General features: G+C 39.1%; 2 protein-coding genes across 7 annotated transcripts in view; one reads left to right on the plus strand and one right to left on the minus strand.

Annotated features, from left to right (window-relative positions):
- RUNDC3B (RUN domain containing 3B) overlaps positions 1–26026 on the minus strand; it is a 166064-nt gene that overhangs the window by 111366 nt on the left and 28672 nt on the right. For all 6 annotated transcript variants that reach the window (XM_008261795.3, XM_051853372.2, XM_017344326.3 and 3 more), the window contains one exon: positions 3927–4060. In XM_008261795.3, the coding sequence (XP_008260017.2) occupies positions 3927–4060 (134 nt within the window). The remainder of the gene's footprint in view (positions 1–3926; positions 4061–26026) is intronic.
- ABCB1 (ATP binding cassette subfamily B member 1) overlaps positions 1–26026 on the plus strand; it is a 196536-nt gene that overhangs the window by 10562 nt on the left and 159948 nt on the right. The gene's annotated exons all lie outside the window — the stretch shown is intronic.

Here is a 26026-nt window from a genome sequence, read left to right on the forward strand (position 1 = left end):
GGCAGGCATTCGGCATAGCAATAGCAATTAATTAAGATGCCTCTATCCCGCATCCAGTTTCTGGGTCTGATGCTGAGCTCCAACTCCCAATTCCAGTTTTCTAATAATGCAGACCCTGGGAGGCAGCTGTGATGACTCAAGTAGCTGGGTTCCTGCCACCCACATAGGAGACCCACACTGTATTCCCAGCTCTCAGCTTAGCACTTGGTCTGGGGCCCACCGTAGGCATTTAAGGAGTGAACTAGTGGAACTGAGTGTGCACGTACTCACTTGTAAGCTCACTAAGCTCGCTTGCTCTCTATGTCTCTTAAACACAAATTTAAAAAGTATATGTGAAACAAGGAGAAAAAATGATTCAACCTGACAAAGTTGAAAGCCAGTAGAGCAGGAGGTGAACCATTACTTAGCCTCTTCACTGAACACGGCCTGGAGGCAGTGAAGCAGGAAGCAGCAGCTTTGGAAAGTGAACTCCACAGGAGGAGGCACTGTGGTGCAGCCGGGAATCTGGGAAGGCAGTGGAAAATGACCCAATTGCTTGGGCCCCTGCCATCTATGAGGGAGACCCCAGTGGAATTCCAGGCTCCTGGATTCATTACCGCCACCTGGGGAGTATACCAGTGAATAGAAGCTCTCTCTCTCACTGGCTCTCCCTGACATTCTGCTGATCAAATAAATAAATCTTGAAAGGAAAAAAAAAAAAAAAGGAAGGTGATATCAACAGCTACAATCGTGAAAAGGTAACAAAAATTATGGCTTTCAACCATGCCACAAAATAAAATTCCAAAATAAGGATTAAAACATGTTTCCCAGCACCGCAGCTCACTAGGCTAATCCTCCACCTTGCAGCACCAGCACACTGGATTCTAGTCCCGGTCGGGGCACCGGATTCTGTCCCGGTTGCCCCTCTTCCAGGCCAGCTCTCTGCTGTGGCCAGGGAGTGCAGTGGAGGATGGCCCAAGTACTTGGGCCCTGCACCCCATGGGAGACCAGGAGAAGCAGCAACTGGCTCCTGCCATCGGATCAGCGTGGTGTGCTGGCCGCGGCGGCCATTGGAGGGTGAACCAACGGCAAAGGAAGACCTTTCTCTCTCTCTCTCTCTCTCTCTGTCTTTCTCTCTCTCTCTCACTGTCCACTCTGCCTGTCAAAAAAAAAAAAAAAGTTTCGATAATGTTTCTAATTACACGACTAAAATTTATAGATCTCATTTTTTAAAACATATATTTAGTCCCTGTATATATAGTATTTTACTTAATTTGGACACACCTTCGTCAATTTTGCAAAATTAATTTTTTGAAAGAAAATTCCTAAACAAAAAAAGCAGGTATAAAAAATTTGAAAGCTATACCTTTGAAAGATGATTGTTACACTTTTGGTTATTAACAGCCATATGATTTTTAATTTTATAATTGTGTATTAATGAACTGAACCATGTCTTGATCTTAAAACCATTTTCAATCTTTATTTTCCAGTTAATACTTTATTCTGTGTTAAGGGTCAAAAATAGTAAAGAGAACTTCTACAGCAATCCAATAAAAATAAGTTAAATTCCTAAAGTTGATAAAGCTTAGATCAGTAGCTCGGATTTCTTCCAATCTTAAAAATTACCGAGGATCCAAAGAACTCTTAAGTACATTTTATCTACTGATATTTATTGTATTCCAAATCAGAATTGGAAACCTTTTTAATCTTAGATAATTCACAAAGTACAAACCCATGAATGTTTACCTAGAACATTTACCTAGAATGTTACCTAGAATACTTACCTAGAATGTTTACTAGAATTTTAAGTTTGCATATTTTGAAAAATAACTAATATTTCCTAAACAAAAACATTAGTAAGAAAAATGATTCTTTTTACATTTTTCCAAACTCCTTTTCTTTTTAAAATATTTTATTTATTTATTTCAAAGAGAGTTAGAGAGAGGCAGAGGCACAGAGAGAGGTCTTCCATCCACTGGTTCACTCCCCTAATGGCTTAAACAGTTGGAGCTTGGCTGATCTGAAACCAGGAGCCAGGAGCCAGGAACTCCTTCCGGCTCTCTCATGCGGGTGCAGGGGCCCAAGGACTTGGGCCATCTTCTACTGCTTTCCCAGGCCATGGCAGAAAGATAGATCCTGGAAGTGAGGTAGCCAGGACTCAAACTGGTGTCCATATGGGATGCTGGCACTGCAGATGGCAGCTTTACCTGTCATGCCACAGCATTTGCCCCATCAAGTCCCTTTTCATGTATGAAAAATAAGAGAACAAGCTATTTGCTTCTGCATTTCATGTTAAAATGTGCTGTTCTGCTTAACATACATGAAGAAAATCTATCTTCAAGCAGACACTCAGTTGGAAAAGGGAATCTCCTATGCCTTTTCAGATGACTGTGGATGTTCTCTGATTCTACATCAAAGTTCAGGAAGTGATCATTTCTCCATAGTTGCAAGGTGGAATCTGTAACCATATAGTGACTTTTAATATGCATTACATTAGGCCAGCGCCACAGCTCACTTGGCTAATCCTCCGCGTGCAGCGCCGGCACCCCAGGTTCTAGTCCCAGTTAGGGTGCCAGATTCTGTCCTGGGTGCTCCTCTTCCAGTCCAGCTCTCTGCTGTGGCCCGGGAGTGCAGTGGAGGATGGCCCAGGTCCTTGGGCCCTGCACCCACATGGGAGACCAGGAGGAAGCATCTGGCTCCTGGCTTCGGATCGTCGCAGTGCGCCAGCGGTAGTGACCATTTTGGGGGTGAAACAACAGAAAAGGAAGACCTTTCTCTCTGTCTCTCTCTCTTTCACTGTCTAACTCTGCCTGTCAAAAAAATATATGTATTACATTAAATCCATTGGTTTATCTTACATTTTGAATTATCTTTCACTCAAGTAGATTTTTTTAAATCTATGAAGTGGTCATTTGGGAAATATGAGTTATGTAGCTTTACCAAATTTCAAAACATTTCACTAAACATTTAAAAATATGTTAATATCAACATCAGTGATATCAGAAAAGCCTTTATGTATCGTAAACTATCAAGCTTAAAGTGGTGAATATAAGTCTTGCAAAATTCTAATTTTTATTTAAGACCTAATTTTACCACTGGCAACAAATATTATCAGATGTCTTGAGGTAACGAGATCACTCTTTTCACTTTATTTTTATGAAAATGTCTGCCAGTTGCCTACACCTAAAAAATTAGTTTGCTTTTCTTTTCAATAAAATCTATTAAATAAAAAAGTATCTAACAGCTCACAATTCACACAACTGCATAGGGTCTTTCTTGAGAAAACCACCATATTTGAGTGTACTGCAGAAATGCTATCTGCACACTTTCCACTTTGCCACTCAAGATATTTAAAACACAGGTACACAAAAGTGGAAATTTTATTAAATTAATGTTAACTGCACCAATAAGGACATTATTAAGTGAAACTGGCTTTTATAGTTTGATGGGAACGCCATCATTGGTGCTAAGTCAACAGTAGTATTACCTACCATGTTGCTGAATCAGAAGCACAAATATTGACACAGTGGAAAGGCAAACAAGGTGTTTGTATCATATGAAAACAGTTCTAACATTACAGACCCCTTAAAGAAAAATCTTGAACACTCCCAGGGTTCTGCCAGACACTGTTTGAGAGCCAGTGACTTAGATAACTCAAAAAAGGTAGATACAACATAGTAAAGGAAACATTTTATTGGCCTTTGTCAAAAGGAAACTCACAGTGAGTATTTTCATACCTCCCTGCTAATCGAAACACCAACATTGAAGACGTGGGAGCATTCTGAAATAATTACATGCAATGGAAACAAGCCTCTGAAAGATGTGAAACTTGGTTAGGTACATAATCCCGATAAAGACAACATCTTACATACAAAGAGCTCAAGTCTATTCTATCTGAGTCAAAGCCACTCAGGATGAGATTGGACATGCACATCATTACGCCTTACCTTAGCTCTGGAGGAACTGACGTTCTCCATATTTTCAATGCTGCAGATGCAGTTCTGTGAAACTTTGCGGCAAGCCACTCTGATATAATCCCAGAAGCTCCGAGGACTTTCATAGCCAAACCAGGTGACTTGACCTTCAAAACATAAATTGCAATATGAAAATAAAGCAGAAGAAAACTAAACTAGCTGATTCAAAGTTAAAAAAAATAAAACTGTGAAATAGAAAGGGCAATAGAGCATGGAAAGGAAACTGATGGAGGCATCCCAGAGCCTTCAACCTCACCCTGTTCCTCTTTAGTTTGTTGGGCTACTTTATTTACTCAACAATAAAATCAAATTGAATGAAATACAAAGAGACTTGACACTTAAACACTTTGAAGTTTAATACACTATTATCTAATTTAGTCCTCTGATAGTGCACAGAAAACCATCCAAGTGGTTCTAGGTAAACATTAATTTAAATGTCACCAGTTGGATTACAACTTTTTTCTACTTAAATGGGAAAACTGGCCTAACTCTTTTCTTCCTCTTCATAGGGATATGTCAAGAAAATCGAACAATATATGGTTTATACAAGGAAAGATACCAATTTGCATCCTGTATTCACTGATCATTCACAACCATCTACCCAATCATTCTCATCTATAAAGCTCCCCTCCAAATGTCACTCATTTGCTATCTTCTAGTCACAACCCATGAAAACTCTTCAGGTATTTAACATCGTAATCTCTGAGATTTGGTTAACTATGTATCTGTTCATGATAAAATGTTCTATTATATCCTTATATTAGTACTGATATTTCTATGTAGGACTCTGAGTCTTAGGTTCATGGGAACTATTTTGTATACTTTGTATTTTTTCTAAGATTTATTTATCTGAGAGGCAGAGTGAGAGACAAATGCAGAGAGAAAGATCATCTATCCATGCATGGTTCACTCCTCAAACACTTGCAAGAGCTGAGGCTGGGCCAGGCTGAAGCCACAAGCAAGGAACTCCATGCAGTCTCCTACGTGGGTAGCAGGAACACAAGTATTTGGGTTATCACCCATCACCTGCTGGATGAATTAGCAGACAGCTGGATTGGAAACAGAAGTTGGACCCAACCCCAGGCATCTTGACAGGGGATGTGGGCATCCCAGCTTAACCCACTGCACCATAACATCCATCTCCCATTAAGTATCATCTTGGAAACCTTCTTCAGTTCTCCGGAATTACTAGTCTTATCTTAGTAATTTATTTATTTATTTTTTATTTATTTATTTTTTTTGTGACAGGCAGAGTGGACAGTGAGAGAGAGAGACAGAGAGAAAGGTCTTATTTTACCGTTGTTTCACCCTCCAATGGCCACTGCGCCAGCACACTGCGCTGATCCAAAGCCAGGAGCCAGGTGCCTCTCCTGGTCCCCCATGTGGGTGCAGGGCCCAAGGTCTTGGGCCATCCTCCACTGTACTCCCGGGCCACAGCAGAGAGCTGGCCTGGAAGAGGGGCAACCTGGACAGAATCTGGCGCCCTGACAGGGACTGGAACCTGGGGTTCCGGCACTGCAGGCAGAGGATTAGCCTTGTGAGCCACAGCGCCGGCCTATTTATTTAATCTTAATATAAAAAGATTTGCTTCCATATTTTTAAATGTGTGCTTTTTCATTTTGAATTATTTTTTTATCTCAAATCTTCCTTCCTCAATAAACACTTCTTTGCAACAACATCAGAAGTATCCTTGTGGAGGCGCCGCGGCTCACTAGGCTAATCCTCCGCCTTGCGGCACCGGCACACCAGGTTCCAGTCCCGGTTGCCCCTCTTCCAGGCCATCTCTCTGCTGTGGCCAGGGAGTGCAGTGGAGGATGGCCCAAGTACTTGGGCCCTGCACCCGCATGGGAGACCAGGAGAAGCACCTGGCTCCTGCCATCGGATCAGCGTGGTGCACCGGCTGCAGCGCGCTGGCTGTGGCGGCCATTGGAGAGTGAACCAACGGCAAAAGGAAAACCTTTCTCTCTGTCTCTCTCTCTTACTGTCCACTCTGCCTCTCAAAAAACAAAACAAAACAAAACAAAAAAAAAAACAAAAAACAAAAAAACTGTTTATGGCTGGTCTGGTCCCAAACTGAAGCATCAAAATCCTGAGAAAGTCCAGATATTGGTATTTTCATAACAATCATTCCTGATGATGCTTTTATGGCCAATCACCCAATCACAACCTGGCCAGTCATGACAGATCACAGCTGATTATCGCCCAGGACGTCTGCAAGGTCTCCTCCTCCAAGAAGCCTTACATGGCCTCCAGGTTCAGTCTAGTGTTGGCACAGCACCCCACATTCATTATTCCTCCTTATAACTGTTTGTTTTCTGGACTGTCTCATTTACTAGCTGATAATGTCAACACAGTAGGGATTGTGTTGTTATACCAATCCCCAACACTTGACATGGTGTTTGGCTGAGAGTAATCATTCAATAGATAGCTGTTGAACAAATGAATTGGTAAATCAGCATAAAACCATCTTAATTGCAATGAACATGAAGATGTGAATTTTTAAAAATTCTGATTAGTATATTTTTATAACAGTTTTGATAATAATCTGACATGAAAGTATTCTGCACGCAAGAAAACAAGTATGTTTACCTTTGTCTATGTATAAATACACAACAGCACCTATAAATCCTTATTTAAATAACTCTATAACTCAATGTCTCTTTAAAAATCAAATCTTACTACCTACAAATAGAAATATGTAAGGATATTATTCTTACTCTGAATCTCTCCCCATCACTTGTTTTCCTCCTTCTTGATTTTAAAGAAGTTCCAGGGGAGATGGGTGTGTGGCACAGTGGTTAAGAGGCTGCTACAATACCGCTGTCCCACAGGTTCCTAGCCAAGGTGCCATACTCACTCTGGCTCCCCTCTCCAGCAGACTCAGGGAGGGGTGGTGATTGTTCAACTAATTGGGTTCCTGCCACCCAAGATTGGGTTTCCAGATCCTATTATCAGCCTAGCCCAGTCCCAGCCATTGTAGGCACTGGGAGAGTGAGCCAGTGGATGCGAGCTGGGAGTTTTCTCTTTTTATTTCCTAATTTCTCTTCTCTCCTCCCCACCACCAAAAAAAAACAAAAACAAAAAAAAAAAAACAAAACAAAACAAACCAGCTCCTGGTACAAGACTTCCAAATGGTTTGTCTTTAGGGCACTTTTCATGCCAGCAATTTGTTGTTTGTTTGCGGGAGGAAGGGGAAGATGATGACACACCACACGATGCTTAGCAATCAAGAGCAAGGACTTAGGAGTACCTGAATGGAGGAACTGAATTAGATCACTTTCTAGCTATGTAACTGCAGAAAGTGACTTAGATTCACTCTGAGGTGTGAGCGTCTCCTGTAAGCTGAGCGTATCTGCAGCACTACCTGACAGCTGTGCTACGAGGACCAGGCAAAATCGTGTAAAGGAGATACGCAGTATAAGCTCAGGCTTCAGTGTGCATCAAGGACTAAATGAATGCCAGCTATTGCTACTGTTATTACTGTCATCACACAACTCAGTCAGGCAAACAAGAAACCCTTTACCACAAAACAAGGTGACAATGAGATGGTCATGTTATGTTTTTATCCTTTACTTGCTTAGAATCTAGAGATATTTTTAAAATGTACACCCTACTCCAACCTTTCCCCATACCAACCATTCTAAACTCAACTCCTCCAAATATTTCTGATCGCAACTGGTTTTCCTTGTTTTCTACTATTTGAGATCATTTGAGAAACTCAAAATGAAAAGTACAGCTGCAAGAAATGGAATATTATACATTGGCTGTGACCTTACACAAAGAGAACATCCCAACGACTCTCTGATGACTTTGAGTCTCTCTAGAAAGGGAATGTAAGAAAGAGAAGGCAGAGAAGTAGGCAGAGGAGGCAACATTGCTAAGCTGCTGGCAACCACCTCCAGCAGACCGATGGGTGAGGGAGGGAAAGGAGGAAGCAGAGACTGTGCCTGACCTAAAAGAACGTCCTTCCGAAGGAAACCCCCACCCTGACTGCTTTCCTACAACACGATTGCCAGCCGCCTGTGGAGTTTCACATGGCTGGGAAACACAGTTTGTTAGAAGTTTTAAAGCAGAATTATTGAAAATGAAAAAGTACAACAGAGCCCAATTTTAGAGGAGAGGAAACAAAGACATAGAAAAACTTAAGTCTAGGCTTAGGTTATAAAAGAGTGGGCAGGAAATCCTTGAGTCTCCTGCTATGGGTGGCTTCACTGTTTCCAAGGACTTTCACACAAAGGATAATGACAAGCCAAAATTACAAACTGAACAACAAAACCATTAACAGGATGGTGTTTAAGTATGACTTGAGCCGGCGCCCTGGCTCAATAGGCTAATCCTCCGCCTCTAGCACCGGCACCCCAGGTTCTAGTCCCAGTCAGGGCGCCAGATTCTGTCCTGGTTGCTCCTCTTCCAGTCCAGCTCTCGGCTGTGGCCCGGGAGTGCAGTGGAGGATGGCCCAAGTGCTTGGGCCCTGCACCCACCTGGGAGACCAGGAGAAGCACCTGGCTCCTGGCCGCAGCAGCCATTGGGGGGTGAACCAACGGAAAAGGAAGACCTTTCTCTCTGTCTCTCTCTCACTGTCCTCTCTGTCAAAAAAAAAAAAAAAAAAAAGTATGACTCGAGGGCTTCACATAAACCAGCAGTAGCCTCACAAGCAGCTAGTATTTCTACAAGCTAGACATGAAGATGACTTGGCTTGATGCTGCCTTCCTTCCTGGTCGATGTGCATCATTTCCAAGCGGGCTCTTAATTCAAGCCACTGAACGTTCCCCATTCAGAAGCATCTGCGTTAAGAGACAGGGAATTCACCAAGCATAAAGCTCTCGTGTAAACTATTATGCTAGAATTCTATTTAAATAATTTCTGCATCTGTGAAAGTCATATTTAATTGAAATTTTTTTAAAAGATTTATTTATTTATTTGAAAGTCAGAGTTACACAGAGAGAAGAGAGGCAGAGAGAGAGGTCTTCCATCTGACGGTTCACTCCCCAGTTGGCCGCAACGGCTGGAGCTGTGCCAATCCAAAGGCAGAAGCCAGAAGCTTCTTTTGGGTCTCCCACGTGGGTGCACAGGCCCAAGGACTTGGGCCATCTTCTACTGCTTTCCCAGGCCATAGCCGAGAGCTGGATGAGAAGTGAAGCAGCCGGGTCTTGAACTGGCGCCCATATGGGATGCCGGCACTTACCCACTGTGCCACAGCGCCGGCCCCTAGAAATGTTAAATCGGTTATCTGTGATATTATTTGAATATCACTTGTGCCTAAGTCACTGCGCACTTACTCCCCATATAGGACCTCCGTCCTTAATGAGCTGTACTATGAGAATACACTGCAAAAGTTGTTCTCAAACTGTACCCTACATGTTGTGTGTATGCATGCAAACTGTGGAAATCTGTACGTAACATAGAGTTGGTCCTAAACTAAAAATGAACCATAATGAAAGAGGATGGGAGAGAAAGGAGGAGGTGGGATTGGAGTCGGGGTGGGAGGTGGGTACGGGGGAAAGACCCAATATATTTCTAAAGTTGTACCTATGAAAAATACATTAATTTAATAAAAGTTTTTTAAAAAATAATAAAAATAAAATATCCCAGGCATTGCTGTGGGTTCACTAGGAGTGTCTTGGGGGACCAGGTGAGCCTTCTTTTTGTGTACATGTTAATTTTTGTCATATTTAAGGTGTACAGCATGTTCTCACATGTGTATACAATAATGAGAGTCACTACCGGCAAGCAAATTAACATACCCATCAATTTTGTTGTCAAAATCCTTAAGAACATCTCCTCTCCCTTTATTTTCCCTTCCTTCTCTCCCCTTTTTCCCCTTCCCTCCCTCTCATGTCTCATTTTTTTCTATATTCGCTTTATGACACCAAAACATCTTGAAGCTTCTATCATCACTTCAATTCTCCATATCTTAGAATAGACACTGAAATTTTCACTGACTGAGGTGACAAGTGGAAATCTGATGTTCAGACACATGTTCCCAGCAACAAAGAAAAGCTGATAAAGATTCCTTACATTCTCATGTGGACTATCTCACAATCAAAGCAGGGAATATAGAAAAGGAGAGAAAGAAAGGAAGCAGGGGGAGACAAAAGGCTCGATTAATAAATCTTTAGTTAAAAAGTTTATCAGATGCCTTGCACATTTTTTGGAAGAAGATAACCTAAAATGAAGGCCTGGACTCCTTGAGAACCCAGGCATTCACACAGTCAATTGTGGATGCCAGAGGGGTCTTCATAAAGTTCATGGAAAATGTGTACTATGAGAAAAATTTGCATGGATTTCAAAAGTTTTTAGTAACAAATAAATAATTTTAGCATGAAATAAATTAATGTGTTGGATAAACCAGAAAAAGCCTATAACCAGTATTCAAAAGGAAGATTAATAAAACAAAGCCACATGTCATCATGCCTTTAAAAATACTGAAGTATTAACTACTCCCAAGATAATTTCATTTCCTTTAAAAGTAACTATAAAAGCAAGTCAAATAGCAAGAAGCTGACTACCTATATCCCAGAGAAATTTTATTCCAAAGAAGCGATAAGCTGTCACTAACAAGTCTCTTTAAAGCTCTTAATGAGTACAAGTATGTACCATAGGTGCTATACTAAGTTTCTTAGAAGTTGACTTTTACCAATGACAAACAGGCTTTGCAAAAACATTTTTTACCCAGCACTCCAACTCCAACTCACTGCAGGCACAAAAATAAGTGGTGAAAAGTTCATCAGACTGAAGACAATCTGCTACTGACCAGCCCTGTGTTACCTTTCCCACTGAACTGCCTCATTTTTATCATCTGAAAACTGCCTGTGATCTCTAGGGTCCAAAGTTACTCTAAAATTCCTCTCCCACATTCCGTAAGTGAAACTGCTATTTAAATCCCTTAATATGTCTGTGCTTTGCTTCTATCTTATTTTATGGCCAGAATGAAACCGTCTAAGAACAGGAACCTAAATTTCTAAAGTGGCTCTCCACTAAGCAGTGGCATATGACTCATCATCTTTTCATGACAATATGAAATATAAATGAATCTGTTAAGTGACTTTCTTTCTCCACCATTTGGAACAATGCTTAGCTATGTGAAATAATAAATGAAAAACTGTCCCATCAACTTTAGCTCTGTTAATGTTATAAGATTTATACATGGTTTTTTTTCACAATGTGCATCTTCCATTGACTTTTAAGCCTCTTCATATGCATAGATTTCCAAGTTTTTCTGCAGAAAATAAATTTATCCTTTATTCAATTTTCCACAAACTTATTGAAGTACTCCCAACAACATGTTGCCTGGAAGTTGCTTTTCATGTGGATAACCAGCAAAAAATAAGCTGCTCCCACCAAATTTTAATAAATTTGTATCAATGCAAAACTGTTCAGATACTTAAAGGGGGTTGGTTACTAATCGACTTGATTTCCCACTGTATTAACATTTAGATATTTAACCTCTATTTTTCACTTTAAATGTTGTAGCAACAATCCTAAATTTCTCACTGCTAATTTGAAAAACCAGTGTACTATTCCTCACTATTCTTCTTACTCATTAACCAGAGAAGATTTCCATTTCTGTAAGAGATCTGAATCTTTTCCTTTAAAAAGTAAAGTACTATTATTAGGTGAGGTTTGCAGTCATTAGCCCACTCAGTTTTGAAGGTTAAATGTTGACTATGATTTAATTTCCTAATTAAAAGACCTTCTTACTGATCTTACACAAATGTAAACACTTAAAAATAATTTCAGTCACACTTCCAACGGACTCTGAAGAAGCCAGAATCTGGGTGAGCCACCCCACCAGCCCCTCCCTATCAGCTCTGCCTGAGGTTCAGGCCACCCCCAGCCAATCATTTGGCCACCATAAATCACAATCATTTGTCTAAGATGTGTGCATTTGTTACGGCCCCTCTAATGTCTAGTTTATTGATCAGGAATTCATCACAAATATGTACAAGTATCGCAAGTATGATCTACACCGTAAAAATCAGTCCAATCTTATTCTTAGATTAAGATAACTTGGCAGGCGCCATAACTCACTTGGCTAATCCTCCACCTGCGGTGCCAGCACCCGGGCTCTAGTCCCAGTTGGGGCGCCAGATTCTGTCCTAGTTGCTCCTCTTCCTGTCCTGCTCTCTGTTGTGGCCCCGGAAGGCAGTGGAGAATGGCCCAAGTGCTTGGGCCCTGCACCCGCATGGGAGACCAGGAGGAAGCACCTGGCTCCTGGCCTCAGCGGGTGGACCAACAGAAGAAAGACCTTTTTCTCTGTCTCTCTCACTAACTCTGCCTGTCCAAAAAAAAAAAAAAAAAAAAAAGGAAGAAAGAAAGAAAGAAAAAAGATAACTAGGCTCACACCAAAAATTTGAAAAGTGAATTGACTTAATAAGCTAAAATTGTTTTACTCAGTAATCTTGCCAGTTCTCCAGAGTACAAAGGTTTTGGGTTTTTTTTTTTCTTCTACCAGCATTAACATAAAAGCTAAAATACTGGCATATGGAACCTAAAGCTGAAGGCTAAAGCACATTCACATCACGTGTAGCTCCACAAAACTGTGCATTTTGTTACAGAAGTACAGAACAACAAACACACAGGAAATCGCTTTAAAATATTACTGGTAGAAATCAGGATTAAAGAAGTAAAAACCTTTTTCTACTTTTTATCCTTTGTCCTACTGCCCTGTTTCAATGTTTTGAAACAATGACTATGCATTTCTTTCCTAACTAACAAGTGTAACAGAAGGCTAGCTCCAACATACAGAGGCCCAGCAGGGTTTTGCCCATAGCAGGGACTCAATTCAAAAGGTTCTGAGTAAGTAATAAAGGCATGCCCTCTGGCTAGGAGAAAGGAACTAAGAAAGGCATTCCCACTAAGGGTTCAAGGACAGGCAAAGCAGTTATTAGTGAGGATGCTCATCTCTGTTCTACTGAGTGACTGGAAAATTCACACAGCTCTCTTGGGCCCCTAGTTGGCATGTAACACAAGTATTATTACACACCATTTACAGAATCAAGGAAATAATGAGTAAATCTTGTCTCATCAAGAGTTATAATAAAATTTAATTAACACTGATATGCATGATTAGTAACACAGTAATTAAAATCATAGAAACTTAGAAATACACAGGATCACATGGGAAATGAAAAAGAGCAAACAGACTATTATATTGTGGTTTTACAAAGAATTTTAATTTTTTAAAGATCTAATTTATTTGAAAGTGTTACAGAGAGAGGTACAGACAGAGCTAGATAGAGGTCTTCCATCTACTGGGTCATTCCCAGATGGCCACCAACAGCCAGAATGAGCCCATCCCAAGCCAGGGATGGCTTCAGCTTCTTCAGGGTCTCCCATGTGGGTACAGGAGTCCAAGCACTTGGGCCATCCTCTGCTGCTTTTCCAGGTGCACTAAAAGGGAGCTGGATTGGAAGTGGAGCAGTTGGGATTGGAACCAGCACCCCTATGGGATGCCAGTGTGCTGCAGGCTGGGGCTTTAACCCTCTATACCACAGCACTGGCCCTGAGATTTTAATTTTTAAACTTAGCATAAGCATCCCTGTGCCCTCTGGGTTTGTTTGTTTCTTTTTTTACTGGAAAGCTTTGAGAAATCCATGCAATGTATTAAAAAAGATCACTTAACTGATACAGCTCAGTGGCAGGAGATAGCACCAGCACACAGTACCTGGAGGAAATACCTGAGAATGAGCCAGCCATCTGCAACTTTGGGAAACCTCTTTAAAAAAATAAACAACAATGACAACACACAGATATTTAGGACAGCTGCCTTCAAATTTACAATTCTAAACTGAACAGACCAAACAGGATGGTCACACAGAATCTAGTGGTATACACTACATTATAAAAAGATAAATGAGGCACTGAAACTTGTAGGGGGTCAGCGCTATGGTGGAGTGGGTAAAGCCTCCGCCTGCAGTGCCAGCATCCCATATGGGCACCAGTTCGAGATCCAGCTGCTCCACTTCCGGTCCAGCTCTCTGCTATGGCCTGGGAAAGCAGTACAAAATGGCCCAAGTTCTTGTGCTCCTACACACACATGAGAGACCTGGAAGAGGCTCCTGGCTTCAGATCCGCACAGCTCTGGTAGCTGCGGCCAACTGGGGAGTGAACAAGCAGATCGAAGACCTCTCTCTCTGCCTCTCCTTCTCTCTCTGTGTAACTGGCTTTCAAATAAATAAATAAATCTTTAAAAAAAAAAGAAAGAAAGTTGTAATGCATCTGGGATAAGCACTATGCATAGAAAATGTAAATCCTTAACTTTGTTGCTGCCTAGTCACCTTCCTCCCAAATAATAATATAATTACCAAATGAGAAAGTGGCCATTATTTCCAAGGGACCCAAGGCTTACTTCTTTTAGAAAGAGGTCTTAGGTGCAATTGAAATGAACCAAAGGGAAACAGGATTTTACCATGAAGAAGCTTAGAAAAACAATTCAGCAAGAACAAATCAATTTCCAAAATGTTTTGTTCAGGAACAAGATTTATTCAAATGCAGCACTGGAATCACACCACATACAGTCACATTAGGTGCTGAGTTTCTGAAGCCTCCGCTTGAAGACGTGTGCACTCAGACGGACACGCAACAGCTGAGAACTCAAAATGCCAAAGATGCAGCATTTCCTTACTCAAACACATACAGTTTTCAAAATAAGTATCTGAAAATAAATGTAACTTTGTATTCTTACTAGTCAAAATTAGCCCTCATACAGAAAAGATTGCGACCACTGCTTTAAACAAATAAGTTTGCCTTGATAAAACTAACTACAACTCTAATTCAGAAATATATTTATTCTTCCATATTCTTCACGTCAGTCCTGTTCCAACTTCAGCTTTCTATTCATTTCTATGCTTTTGGTGATTAAACTATGTTATCATGATTGATATAATTCAATAAGTAATAGCAATTATTCAGAAAGTGAATATTATTCTAATTTTCTCTCTGTGTGTGTATGTGTGGGTATTTTTCAAATAAAGTTGCAGACAGATGCCTTTATTTTCAAATGTGCTAGGATGGATTTTATTGAAAGACCTCCCAGATCAATCAATCTGTAACCCAACTGCCATCTGTGAGGCAAATGACAAAACTAATTAATAGTTATCAGATCAGAATATATACTTTTCACAAATTTTTTCTCTTTAAGTTGGCAATATCAGAATATACTCTGTTCTGTTAATGCAAATTCTTGTATAAAATTTTCCATCTTCAACCTTACATTTCTATATGAGAAAAATTATTGAAAGAAGCAACATTTGCAATTGCATCATGTGCTGTAACTCAGCCAACACTGAAACAATATCATCCTTTCTATGTGACCATTTTTCATCTTTGAACAAGTTCTGAAATTAAGATACAGTATTATATATAATCTTTTAAACTTTCAAAGATTGTTTTAAAGTGTCATTTAAAATTAGATGGAAGGTATGTAAGAAAAAAACTTTGTTCAATAATAATTTTAAAAACAGTGAGCATCTAAATCATGTATTTGAATGTTTAAAAGTCTTAATAATTTTAAAGAGAAGAAAGGTAGGAAGGATTTTAATAAAATAAAAATATTAGATCACATTAACATGGTAATTGACTAAATTAACCTAAATAGGGCTAACTATTAATGGATTGAAATTAATTCTTCCCATAAAATTATTTGAATTTATGACTAAGAGTAAAAAGAACAATTTTAAGTTACAACAAATATATCTGAATTAAGGAGTCACACTTCAATTTCTTAGAAAAATCATAAAAACTATAATAGATATTAAAAGGTAAGCGTAAAAACAGTACAAACATACATAAATATCAGGCACTCAAAATTCTAACATAAAAGAGATCTTCATAAAGCTCATGGAAAACATGAATTATGAAAACTCGTATTCATGTCTCGGTTTTGCAACAAAATGAACTTTTAAAAAAATTCAAAATTTTCCAAGAATTTCTTGAAGTTCCCTTGTACTTCGACGATTTCTTAATCACATGGCATAAATTAGAAAGAGCAAAGGCTACATCAGAATGGGAACTAGAACCATATCTCTAATAAAGTAGCTACCAAAGACTATTTTTCTTAATTTCCTTTCCTATCTGTTTTCCTCAGATAACAATACCATAAATTTATAAACAATTTTGAGAAAAAACAATTCACTGAAATTACAAAATCGCAAAAACATAGGAACTGACATGACGATACCTTTCAGAAATGCACAAAGTCCACTAAATTGTGCAATTTTCCTTTGTTCTATAAAATGAGAAACATCTTCTTTTAAATGAGCAATATTACAGCCATAAAGTGACCAAAGCTGATGTTGAATTTATTTAACAACAAAATTAACAAGAAAACAACTTTCCAGGACTGAAAATGAAGCCTTGATGTGGCAAACACAGTCATAGTAAATTGGTCTACGCTAGTTTGCAACAATTGCAAAGTCAAACTGCAAATGTCCTGATATTTTTTTTCTGGCACAAACTCAAAGAGCTCAAAGAGAGAAATAGAGAGAAGGACAAACTACTATCAGAGAACATCAATTCACGTTCAAGCCACAAAACTTTGTCACCCAGGAGAATCAAACATTTCCCTAACTCTCCTGTACACTCAAAAGATCTTGGACAAATTTATCAACAGTAATCTTTATGTACAAAGTTTCATTATATTTTCTTCTTTGAAAGAATTTCCCCTTAGAAAACAAATCTAAATTTTGAATAATCTGATTTGAAGGAGTTTTGTAAGTGAAGTTCAAACAAAATAAGTAAAAAAGATTCTCCAGGGTAATAAAATTTAAAACCATTATTAATTCTCCCATTCTGTAAATAAGTAAATATTTAAATTGGGGGATTAAAATGCCCTTCTTGGAAATCCTTGACTCGTTGTAAAATATAAAGATTAGTTTGCCTGTATTTCCTAAGGAGTAAAAACATTTAAAATGTTTTTCTTTTTACCCAAAAATGCCTACAGCAAACATTACAATGATTAGGAGTATTATGAAAATAACATGACTCAAATAGACGCACACAAGTGTGTGAAAGTTGTGTTTTAAAATTTAGTACATTCAAAATTATACTAAAAAGCTAAGAAAAATATTTCAGATGTCTTCAATCAGAAACCATAAACTCAAATGAAAAATAAGTTAAAAAGTAAATAATAAACTACCCATAGTAATCACGTGAAAAGAATAGCATGGGGGTGCAGGGGAAGGTCATTATTAATCAAAATGGGCTGCATAAAAACTAGCCGAATATGATACAAATAATTTATTTTTTTCTTGTTCTAGTGTGAATTAAAGGTATTTAAGGCACAAAATAAACAGGCAGAAGTGGTAAACAGGAAAAAATAATAAGATGAAAGTATTTCTGACTTCATCTGCAAATAAATACAAATTAAAATAACAAGATACTTATATATTACACATTAGAAGGCCAAAGAGGACATTTCACCCCCATCAAACTTAGAATAAGACATGGGAAAAATAATCATCTATACATTATTGTGGGACAACTTTTCTGAAAAGCTAAATACTCTAAAGCTAAAATGTATATGCCCTTTGATTTCAGTAACTATAAGAACTCATAAGGTATTGGTATAATTGGTATAAATTCTAAAGAAATTAGAAATACATTAAGATAAATGTTCAGTGACATATTACAGCATGTTTAAGAAAATCAAACTTTGAGAAAAAGTCAACTGGAAATAAATTACGGTTCATTCACACAAAGAATTTCTGTAGCTGCTAAAAATGAAATGGAAATAGATCCAAGAGTACAGAAAACAGGCAGAAACAAGAACTTATACATGAACATTTATAGCAGCATTATTCAGAAAAACAGAAACAATATAAATGTCCACTAGTTGATCTGAACAGATGCACAAAATGTGGTATTATCCATATAATGAAATACCACTCAGCCATAAAAGGGACAAGGTACTGAAACACGCTACAACATGAATGAACCTTGGAACCATTAAGCTAAGTGAAACACACACAAAAGGTTCGCTATTTTATGATTCCATTTATATGCAATATCCAGAATAACAGAAGCCATGGGAGCAGAGTGGGTGTCAGGAATGGATGGTGAGGGAGGAGAGGGAAGAGCTTGTTTTAGGGGGGACAGAAATGTTCTAGAATTATATATTAGTAATGGCTGCATCTGGGAATACACTAAAAATCACTGAAATGTGTAATAGAACAAATAGTGAATTTTATGTTATGTAAACTTTATCTTAATTTTTTAAAATACTAAAAAAGAAACAGAAAATAACAAGTATATCCATGAAATGCAATTTGCAGTACACCAGGGCTGTAATGTATAACAAAGAAATACATACATCTGAGGGGTTTTCACAAGGTCCACGGAAATTGCATATAATGTAAAAGGCATGCACAATTTCGAATATTGTTGCACCAAAATATTTTAATTCCATTTTCCATGAATATTTTGAAGTACCCTCATATGCACTCAAATGTACATATATACATAATATACATATGAAGATAGACGCACAAAGTCAGCAGCAGCAGTTACATCTGAGATTTCTGGAAGTTCCTTAATACTTTCTACTACTTTGTATTTGAGCCTCTCATCACTCTTGTGAGGAATACAAAGAAAAACAAAGGCAAGACGTGGTTGGTAGCTCAGAAGAAAAAAGTACATATAGAGAAACGGTTTAAGTGAAGGAATCATAACAAACGTTTTTTTTTTTTCTTCCTTGCCTTTTTTTCTTTCTTTCTTCCTTCTTTTTTTCTTTTCTTCTTCTTCTTCTTCTTCTTTTTATTTATTTATTTATTTTTTTGACAGGCAGAGTGGACAGTGAGAGAGACAGAAAGAAAGGTCTTCCTTTTCCATTGGTTCACCCCTCAATGGCCGCTGTGGCCAGCACATGACGCTGATCCGAAGGCAGGAGCCAGGTGCTTCTCTTGGTCTCCCATGTGGGTGCAGGGCCCAAGGACCTGGGCCATCCTCCACTGCACTCCCTGGCCACAGCAGAGAGCTGGCCTGGAAGAGGAGCAACCGGGACAGAATCCGGCACCCTGACAGGGACTAGAACCCGGTGTGCCGGCGCCGCAGGTGGAGGATTAGCCTATTGAGCTGTGGCACCGGCCTCTTTTTGCCTTCTTAAATGCAGTAGACCATTAATAAGAATAACAAGTCAAGTAATCTATATAGGACACTTACTGGATAAAATTGTAAAGAAAGATGTTTCTCAAAAGGTATCAGAAAAATAAGAAACAATAAGGGCTAAAGCTTAAAAAGAAATAAAGCATAGGTCTCTGATTTTCATTGTAAAGGACATGTAAAAACTATGGAAATTTCAGTAATATGTACAATTTTCCACTTACTAACCATTTTCAATGTAATTGCTTTAGAGGCTAAGGTTTTCTGTTTTTAATATCTGCACAGTTTCCTATTCACTCCTGAACCTTCCATTTACTGTAATACTTTAATAAAGGTACATTTTATTCTCCATACAATTTAAGACACTGAATCTAATTTATGTTATATATAACTCTAGGTAATCCAAGAATTACTTCAATATTGTGATTTTTAAGAGATCCAAAATCTGCCAATGCTTTCCTAAATTTCCAAGCACATAACTTAAAAGGGTGTTTCTCACAGTGACCTTGCCCATTGTCTATCAGTGGAACTCTGGCCACCTTCACAGCCACATTCTTATCTCTGGGATCACGTTTTGGCCTGAGTATATGATTTTTATTGGATGAGCTGTGCTCCTATATAACTACAGGAACAATTTCAAGTCTCATTTTGTATGCAGACCAAAAATCAAAAATTGGAAAATCTTCAAAAATGAACAAAGAAAACTCCAAAGCCAAATGGACAGGTTGATCTCAGACCATTGTTTCTAACAGTGTTTACACTGCACTTCAAAGACAGCCTCCTGGGGTGCTGACCACTTTTCATCTAAGTCAGGAAGGGCTTTGAGGTTTAGGCCAAAGTTCCTGAGCAACAGGCAGGTAACATAACAGTTCCAATGGGTTAGAGAAATTCTAAAATATCCAGCCACAGGAATTCGAAGTCTGAATACCAGTGCTATTAACAAAAAGTAGAGAAATTACTTCAGCATCAAAAATTCAGTTTTTCAGCAAACACTGAGTGCCTACCACATCCGTACTGTTCTAGAGATTTAAGAACCATCAATGAACAGGACAGATGAATACCTGTCTCTCTGAAGCTTAAACTTTTTTAAAAAAAAAGATTTATTTATTTATTTGAAAGGCAGAGTTACAAAGAGGCAGAGAGAAAGAGAAAGAGGTCTTTCATCTGCTGGTTCACTCCCCAAATGGCTGCTACTGCCAGAGCTGGGCTGATCTGAAGCCAGGGGCTTCTTTCAGATTCCCCGCACGGGTCAAGGGGCCCAACCACCTGGGCCATCTTCTACTGCTTTTCCAGGCACACCAGCAGAAAACTAGGTCAGAAGTGGAGCAGCCAGGGCTTGAACTGACACTCACATGGGATGCCAGCACTGTAGACAGCAGCTTTATCCACTATGTCACACCTCCAGCCCCTACTTTTTGTTTTTAATTTTTAAAACTTCATTTACTTGAGAGACACAGAACTCCTATCTGCTAGTTCACTCTCCAATGCCTGCAACAGATCAGAAGCTGGGGACTCAATCCAAGTCTCTCTTGTGGGTGGCAGGGCCATTACTGCTGCCTCTCAGCATCTGCATTAGAAGCAAGCAGGAGTCAGGAGCCAAATCAGGTATGAACTGTAGGTACTGATATGGGATGATTTGTACCCTGACCTCTAGGCCAAAAGCCAACCCTAAAGAAAGAGTGAGGCCGGGCGCCACGGCTCAATAGGCTAATCCTCCACCTGCAGCGCCGGCACACCAGGTTCTAGTCCCAGTTGCTCCTCTTCCTGTCCAGCTCTCGGCTGTGGCCCGGGAGTGCAGTGGAGGATGGCCCAAGTCCTTGGGCCCTGCACCCGCATGAGAGACCAGGAGAAGCACCTGGCTCCTGGCTTCGGATCAGCACAGTCCGCTGGCCGCAGCAGCCACTGGGGGCTGAACCAACAGAAAAGGAAGACCTTTCTCTCTGTCTTTCTCTCAGATGGGAGAGCAAACTATTCAGCTCTTAGGAGAAGCCATGTCTATTACACAGTGAACAGACAGCATAGTGGTGCACTACGGCAGAATGTGCCCGTTACAGTCAAACAAAAACAAGACTGATGAGGGTGGAATACAGTATCTATAGGAAGAACAAATAAAAAGAGCTATATACAAGTCTAAGTGTGAAAAAAGTTCAGAGTCAATGCAAAACCTAAACTGAAGGTGAGTCAGCAAGCCCAATGTCAGTAAGTATGACCAGCTGATCAATTCCTAAGAAACCTGATATAGTGCCCTGTCATACTTGATCATTCTTCCTTTAATAGGGGTTGTGGCACAGCAGGTTAAGCCACTGCCTGTGACATCAGCATCCCACGTGAGCTTCAAGCACTGGTTGTTCCACTTTCAGCCCATCTCTCTGCTACTGAGCCTGGGAAAGCAGCAGCACTCGGCCTGAGTAGCTGGACCACTGACACCCACAGAGGGACCAGGGTGGAGTTCCTGGCTCCTGGCTTCAGCTCGACCTGGCCCTAACCACTGTAGCCTTTTGAGTAGTCAAACAATAGATGGAAGATCGATCTCTCTCTGCCTTTCAAATGTATTAAAAAATAAGGCATATTATTGACAGCATGTAGTTCTCTAGGATATTCAGAGGCTTTTTTCATTTTAATTGGCTATTTTCCATGTTTCCCATCCCCATACCACCTAGCTGTAGTTTACAAGGCTGTTAGGACCACTTTACTGCTAACTTTATTTTTCTTTTTTTTTTTTTCTTTTCTTTTTTTTTTTTTTTTTTTTTGACAGGCAGAGTGGACAGTGAGAGAGAGAGAGAGAGAGAGAGATAGAAAGGTCTCTCTTATGCCTTGGTTCACCCTCCAATGGCCACCGCGGCCGGCGCGCTGCGGCTGGCGCACCACGCTGATCCGATGGCAGGAGCCAGGTACTTCTCCTGGTCTCCCATGGGGTGCAGGGCCCAAGCACTTGGGCCATCCTCCACTGCATTCCCAGGCCACAGCAGAGAGCTGGCCTGGAAGAGGGGCAACCGGGACAGAATCCGGCGCCCTGACCGGGACTAGAACCTGGTGCGCCAGCGCCACAAGGCGGAGGATTAGCCTAGTGAGCCATGGCCCCAGCCCGTATTTTTCTTAAACTACTGGCCTATTAGCCTATAAATAATCAGTCGGCCTTTAGTCTGCTTCTTTGACTTTAGCATCATGTATCTGACACATTCATCCATGTTCTTGTACACCAAAATCATTTTTTCCTTTTTATTACTGAGTTTGCCCACTGTACATCAGTTTATTCATTCATCACATGAAGGATATTTGTATTGTTTCTAGTTTTTGACAATTATGAATAAAGCTAATATAAACATGTTTTTGTGTAGAGTTGAGTTTTCATTTCTTTTGAGTCAAGGAGTGAGAATGACAGCAAACAAGCACATATGTAGCTTTCTAAGACATTGCAAAACATGTCCCAGGAGGCTATGAGAGTTGCATAGAACTTTTTTTAAAAAGATTTATTTATTTATTAGAAAGTCAGAATTACACACAGAGAGAAGGAGAGGCAGAGAAAGGTCTTCCATCCGCTGGTCTACTCCCCACTTGGCCGCAGCAGCCAGACTGCACCAATCTGAAGCCAGGAGCTTCCTTAGGGTCTTCCCTTGCGGGTGCAGGGGCCCAAGGACTTGGGCCATCTTCTACTGCTTTCCCAGGCCATAGTAGAGAGCTGTATCAGAAGTGGAGCAGCTGAGTCTCAAACCGGTGCCCATATGAGATGCCTGCACTGTAGGCAGCAGCTTTTCCCACGATGCCACAGCATTGGCCCCACACAGAATAATTTGATGGAAGCAGGCACAGGTACTTCCGTGTGGTTGTAATCTGCATTTTCCTTATAGGTAAATACTTTGAAAGTATTTTCATGTTGGATCCTTCTTTGGCAAAGTATCTGTTCAAATCTTTTGCACATGTTTAAAGCGGGCTGGCAGTTTCCATACTATTATACATTTTTTACGGCAGTTGCTTTGTGTGTTCTAGATCCAAGTCCACTGTCAAATATGTGATTTGTGAATACTTTCTTCTAGCCTATGGCTTGCTTTATCATTCATTCTCTAAACAGGGTTTTAACTTTGATGAAGTCTACTGTTTCCCATGTTTCTGTTTCATGAATTGCACTTTTGTTGTTGTATTTAAAATCCATTTGCCTAACTGAAGGTAACAATGATGTTCTACTTTTAAGTACAAGAGTTTTCTTTTATGTTCTGGGTTATAATCCATTTTTAATTATTTGTAGATATATACATATATATATGGAGAGAGAATATGAGTTATAGGTCAAGGTTTATGTTTTTTACCTAGTTATCTAATTGTTACCCCACCATCTGATTTGCCTTTGAGTTAAGCCTATTTTTATGGGTGTACGTCTCAACTCTTTATTCCAACATATTGATCAGCATTATAAGTTCACAATAACACACTGATTGTTTTATCATTTTTAAGATTTACTTAATTATTTACACAAAGTAAAGCAATGGTAGGGGAGGGAGAGAGAGCGTCGATTGATCTTCTACCTACTTCTATCTATTCCAAATGGCCTCAAGAGCCAGGGAAGGGCCTGGCTGAAGCCAGGAGCTCCAGGTGGGTCTCCCATGTAGGTGGCAGAGACTCAAGAACTTTTGCCAGCATCTGCTGATTCCCAGGTGCATTTGCAGAGCTCGATCAGAAGCAGAGTGGCCAGAACAAACCAGACACTCTGATATAGGACACAGGCCTCCCAAGAACTGGTTTAATAACCTCCTGAGCCACTGGGCCTATCCCAATTGCTGTATCTTGTCATGAAGTTCTGAAATCAGATGGTTTGAGTTACCAATATTGTTCTTTCTTTTGCCTATTCTACTTATGTTGCCTAGCCATATAAATCAGATATAAAGGGATGACTGAAACATAGTAAAGAACTGACAAATTGAACTTCTGTATAGTCCTCTGCCTGTATAAAGCAAGAAAGAATCTGTCTAAAAATGATTGAGTCATTTGCTGCTAAACCTAAACAAAACAAAAGGTCAACATATTCTAGAGGATTTTAACAGGACTTAAGAGCTTAAAGACAATATTAAAAATATCCAAGGTAAAACTCCAAATTACGTACAGAATCACAAAATATGACCCATTCTCAAAGGAAAAAAAGAATCAAACAAAATTCCCATTCTGAGATAACCTAAATGATGGAATTACTAGTCAAAGATGCTAAACCAGCCACTGTAACCATGCTCCATTATGTACACAGTCCTGAAATGAGTAGAAAAGTATATTTATTTATTTCCGAGTAGAAAAATAAAAAGTTCCAAAAGAATCATGGGAATTTTATAATTTAAAAAGTAAAATATCTAAAATAAAGCATTGACTACATAAGGTTTTTAGCAGAATGACGATATCAGGGATGGATATGTGTCTGATAGATCAATAGAAACAATCACCTGAACAACAGAAAGGGAAAAGTGAAAAATGAACAAGCCAGGGACTTGTGGGATAATAGAAAAATTATATAATATTTATTCACTGGAGACTCGGAGAGTAAGAAGAAACTACTGGTACAGAAAATACATTTTAAAAAAACAGCTAAATATCCTGGGTTTGGGGAAGACACAAATTAAAAGATTCAAGAATATCAGCAAATCATATGATAAAATTAATCATTCGTTCATGGTAACAATTCTCAACAATTAAGGTAAAAAGGAATGCACCTCAACATAATAAAGGCAGTATCTGACAAGACACAGCTAACATACCCAGTGGAGAAAAGCTGACAGCTATCCTCCTCAGATCAGGCTGTGTACTCTTCCCATTTTTTTTCAATGTGTACTGGAACTCCTAACCAAGACAATTTGGCAGGAAGAAATAAAAATTATCCACCCCGGAAGCAAGAAAGTAAAATTATCCCTGTCTACAGACTACATGATCTTGTAGACACAAAACCCCAAGACTCCACCAAAAAAAAAAAAAAAAAAAAAAAAAAAAAAAATCCTAGACTTAATAAAAAAAATCAGTGAAATTTCAGGATACAAAATCAGCATTTAAAATCAGTTTTCTTTTTTTACACTATCAGTGAACCACCAGAAAGGAAATCATGAAAAGTTCTATTTACAGCATCATGAAAATAAAATACTTCAGACTGAATACATTCAAAGAGGCAAAAGATCTGTACATTTTCAGGTCTTAGGTATTTAATCTATTTTGTGTTAATTTTTATATACAGTGTGAGATAAGGGCCTGTTTTCATTCTTCTTTGGAGACCAGCTGTGCCAACATCATTTACTGAAGACACTATCCTTTCTCTATCATATGTTCTTTAATGAAGATCAATAGGCTAAAAATTCTTATTTCTGAGCTCTGTATTCTATTTTATCAACTTGTCTATTTATATGCTAGTATCATCATATTTTGATTACATAACTTTGGAGTATACTTTGAATTCATGTCATTTAACTCACTTTGCTCTTTCTGCCCAAGATTGCTTTGGCTATTCAAGGTCTTTTGTGGCTCATCCTACTTCCATGAAAAATGTCACTGGAATTTTGATGATACAGACTGTAGTGGGTGCTACAGGCATTTGTAGCAATATTCATTCTTTGAGTCCATGAAGATAAGCTATCTTTCCTTCTACTGTAATATAACATATAATGACATTTCAGTCAATCACAATCCACATTTACGACAACGGTTTCTCAAGATAAAGTCTAGTGATGTCGTAGCACTCTTAGAATGTGTTAAGTACATTTTATGATGTACACACAATGATGAAATCATATGAAGATTCATTTTTCAAAACATACCTGTGTCATTAAGTCACATATGACTATATTTACATGTTTATAGTCACTTCATCCATTTCTGGAAGCAGATAACAGAAGAAATAATACTGTTTCAGTTTATCAAACTGCTTCTTAGACAAACTAGTTTACGGAATACCAATATGACAAACAACTGTTCAATTTTTTAAAAATCTTGGGATTTTTCTTGGCCTCAAT

This window comes from Oryctolagus cuniculus, chromosome 16, assembly GCF_964237555.1.
Source record: "Oryctolagus cuniculus chromosome 16, mOryCun1.1, whole genome shotgun sequence".
Taxonomy (NCBI): Eukaryota; Metazoa; Chordata; class Mammalia; order Lagomorpha; family Leporidae; genus Oryctolagus; species Oryctolagus cuniculus.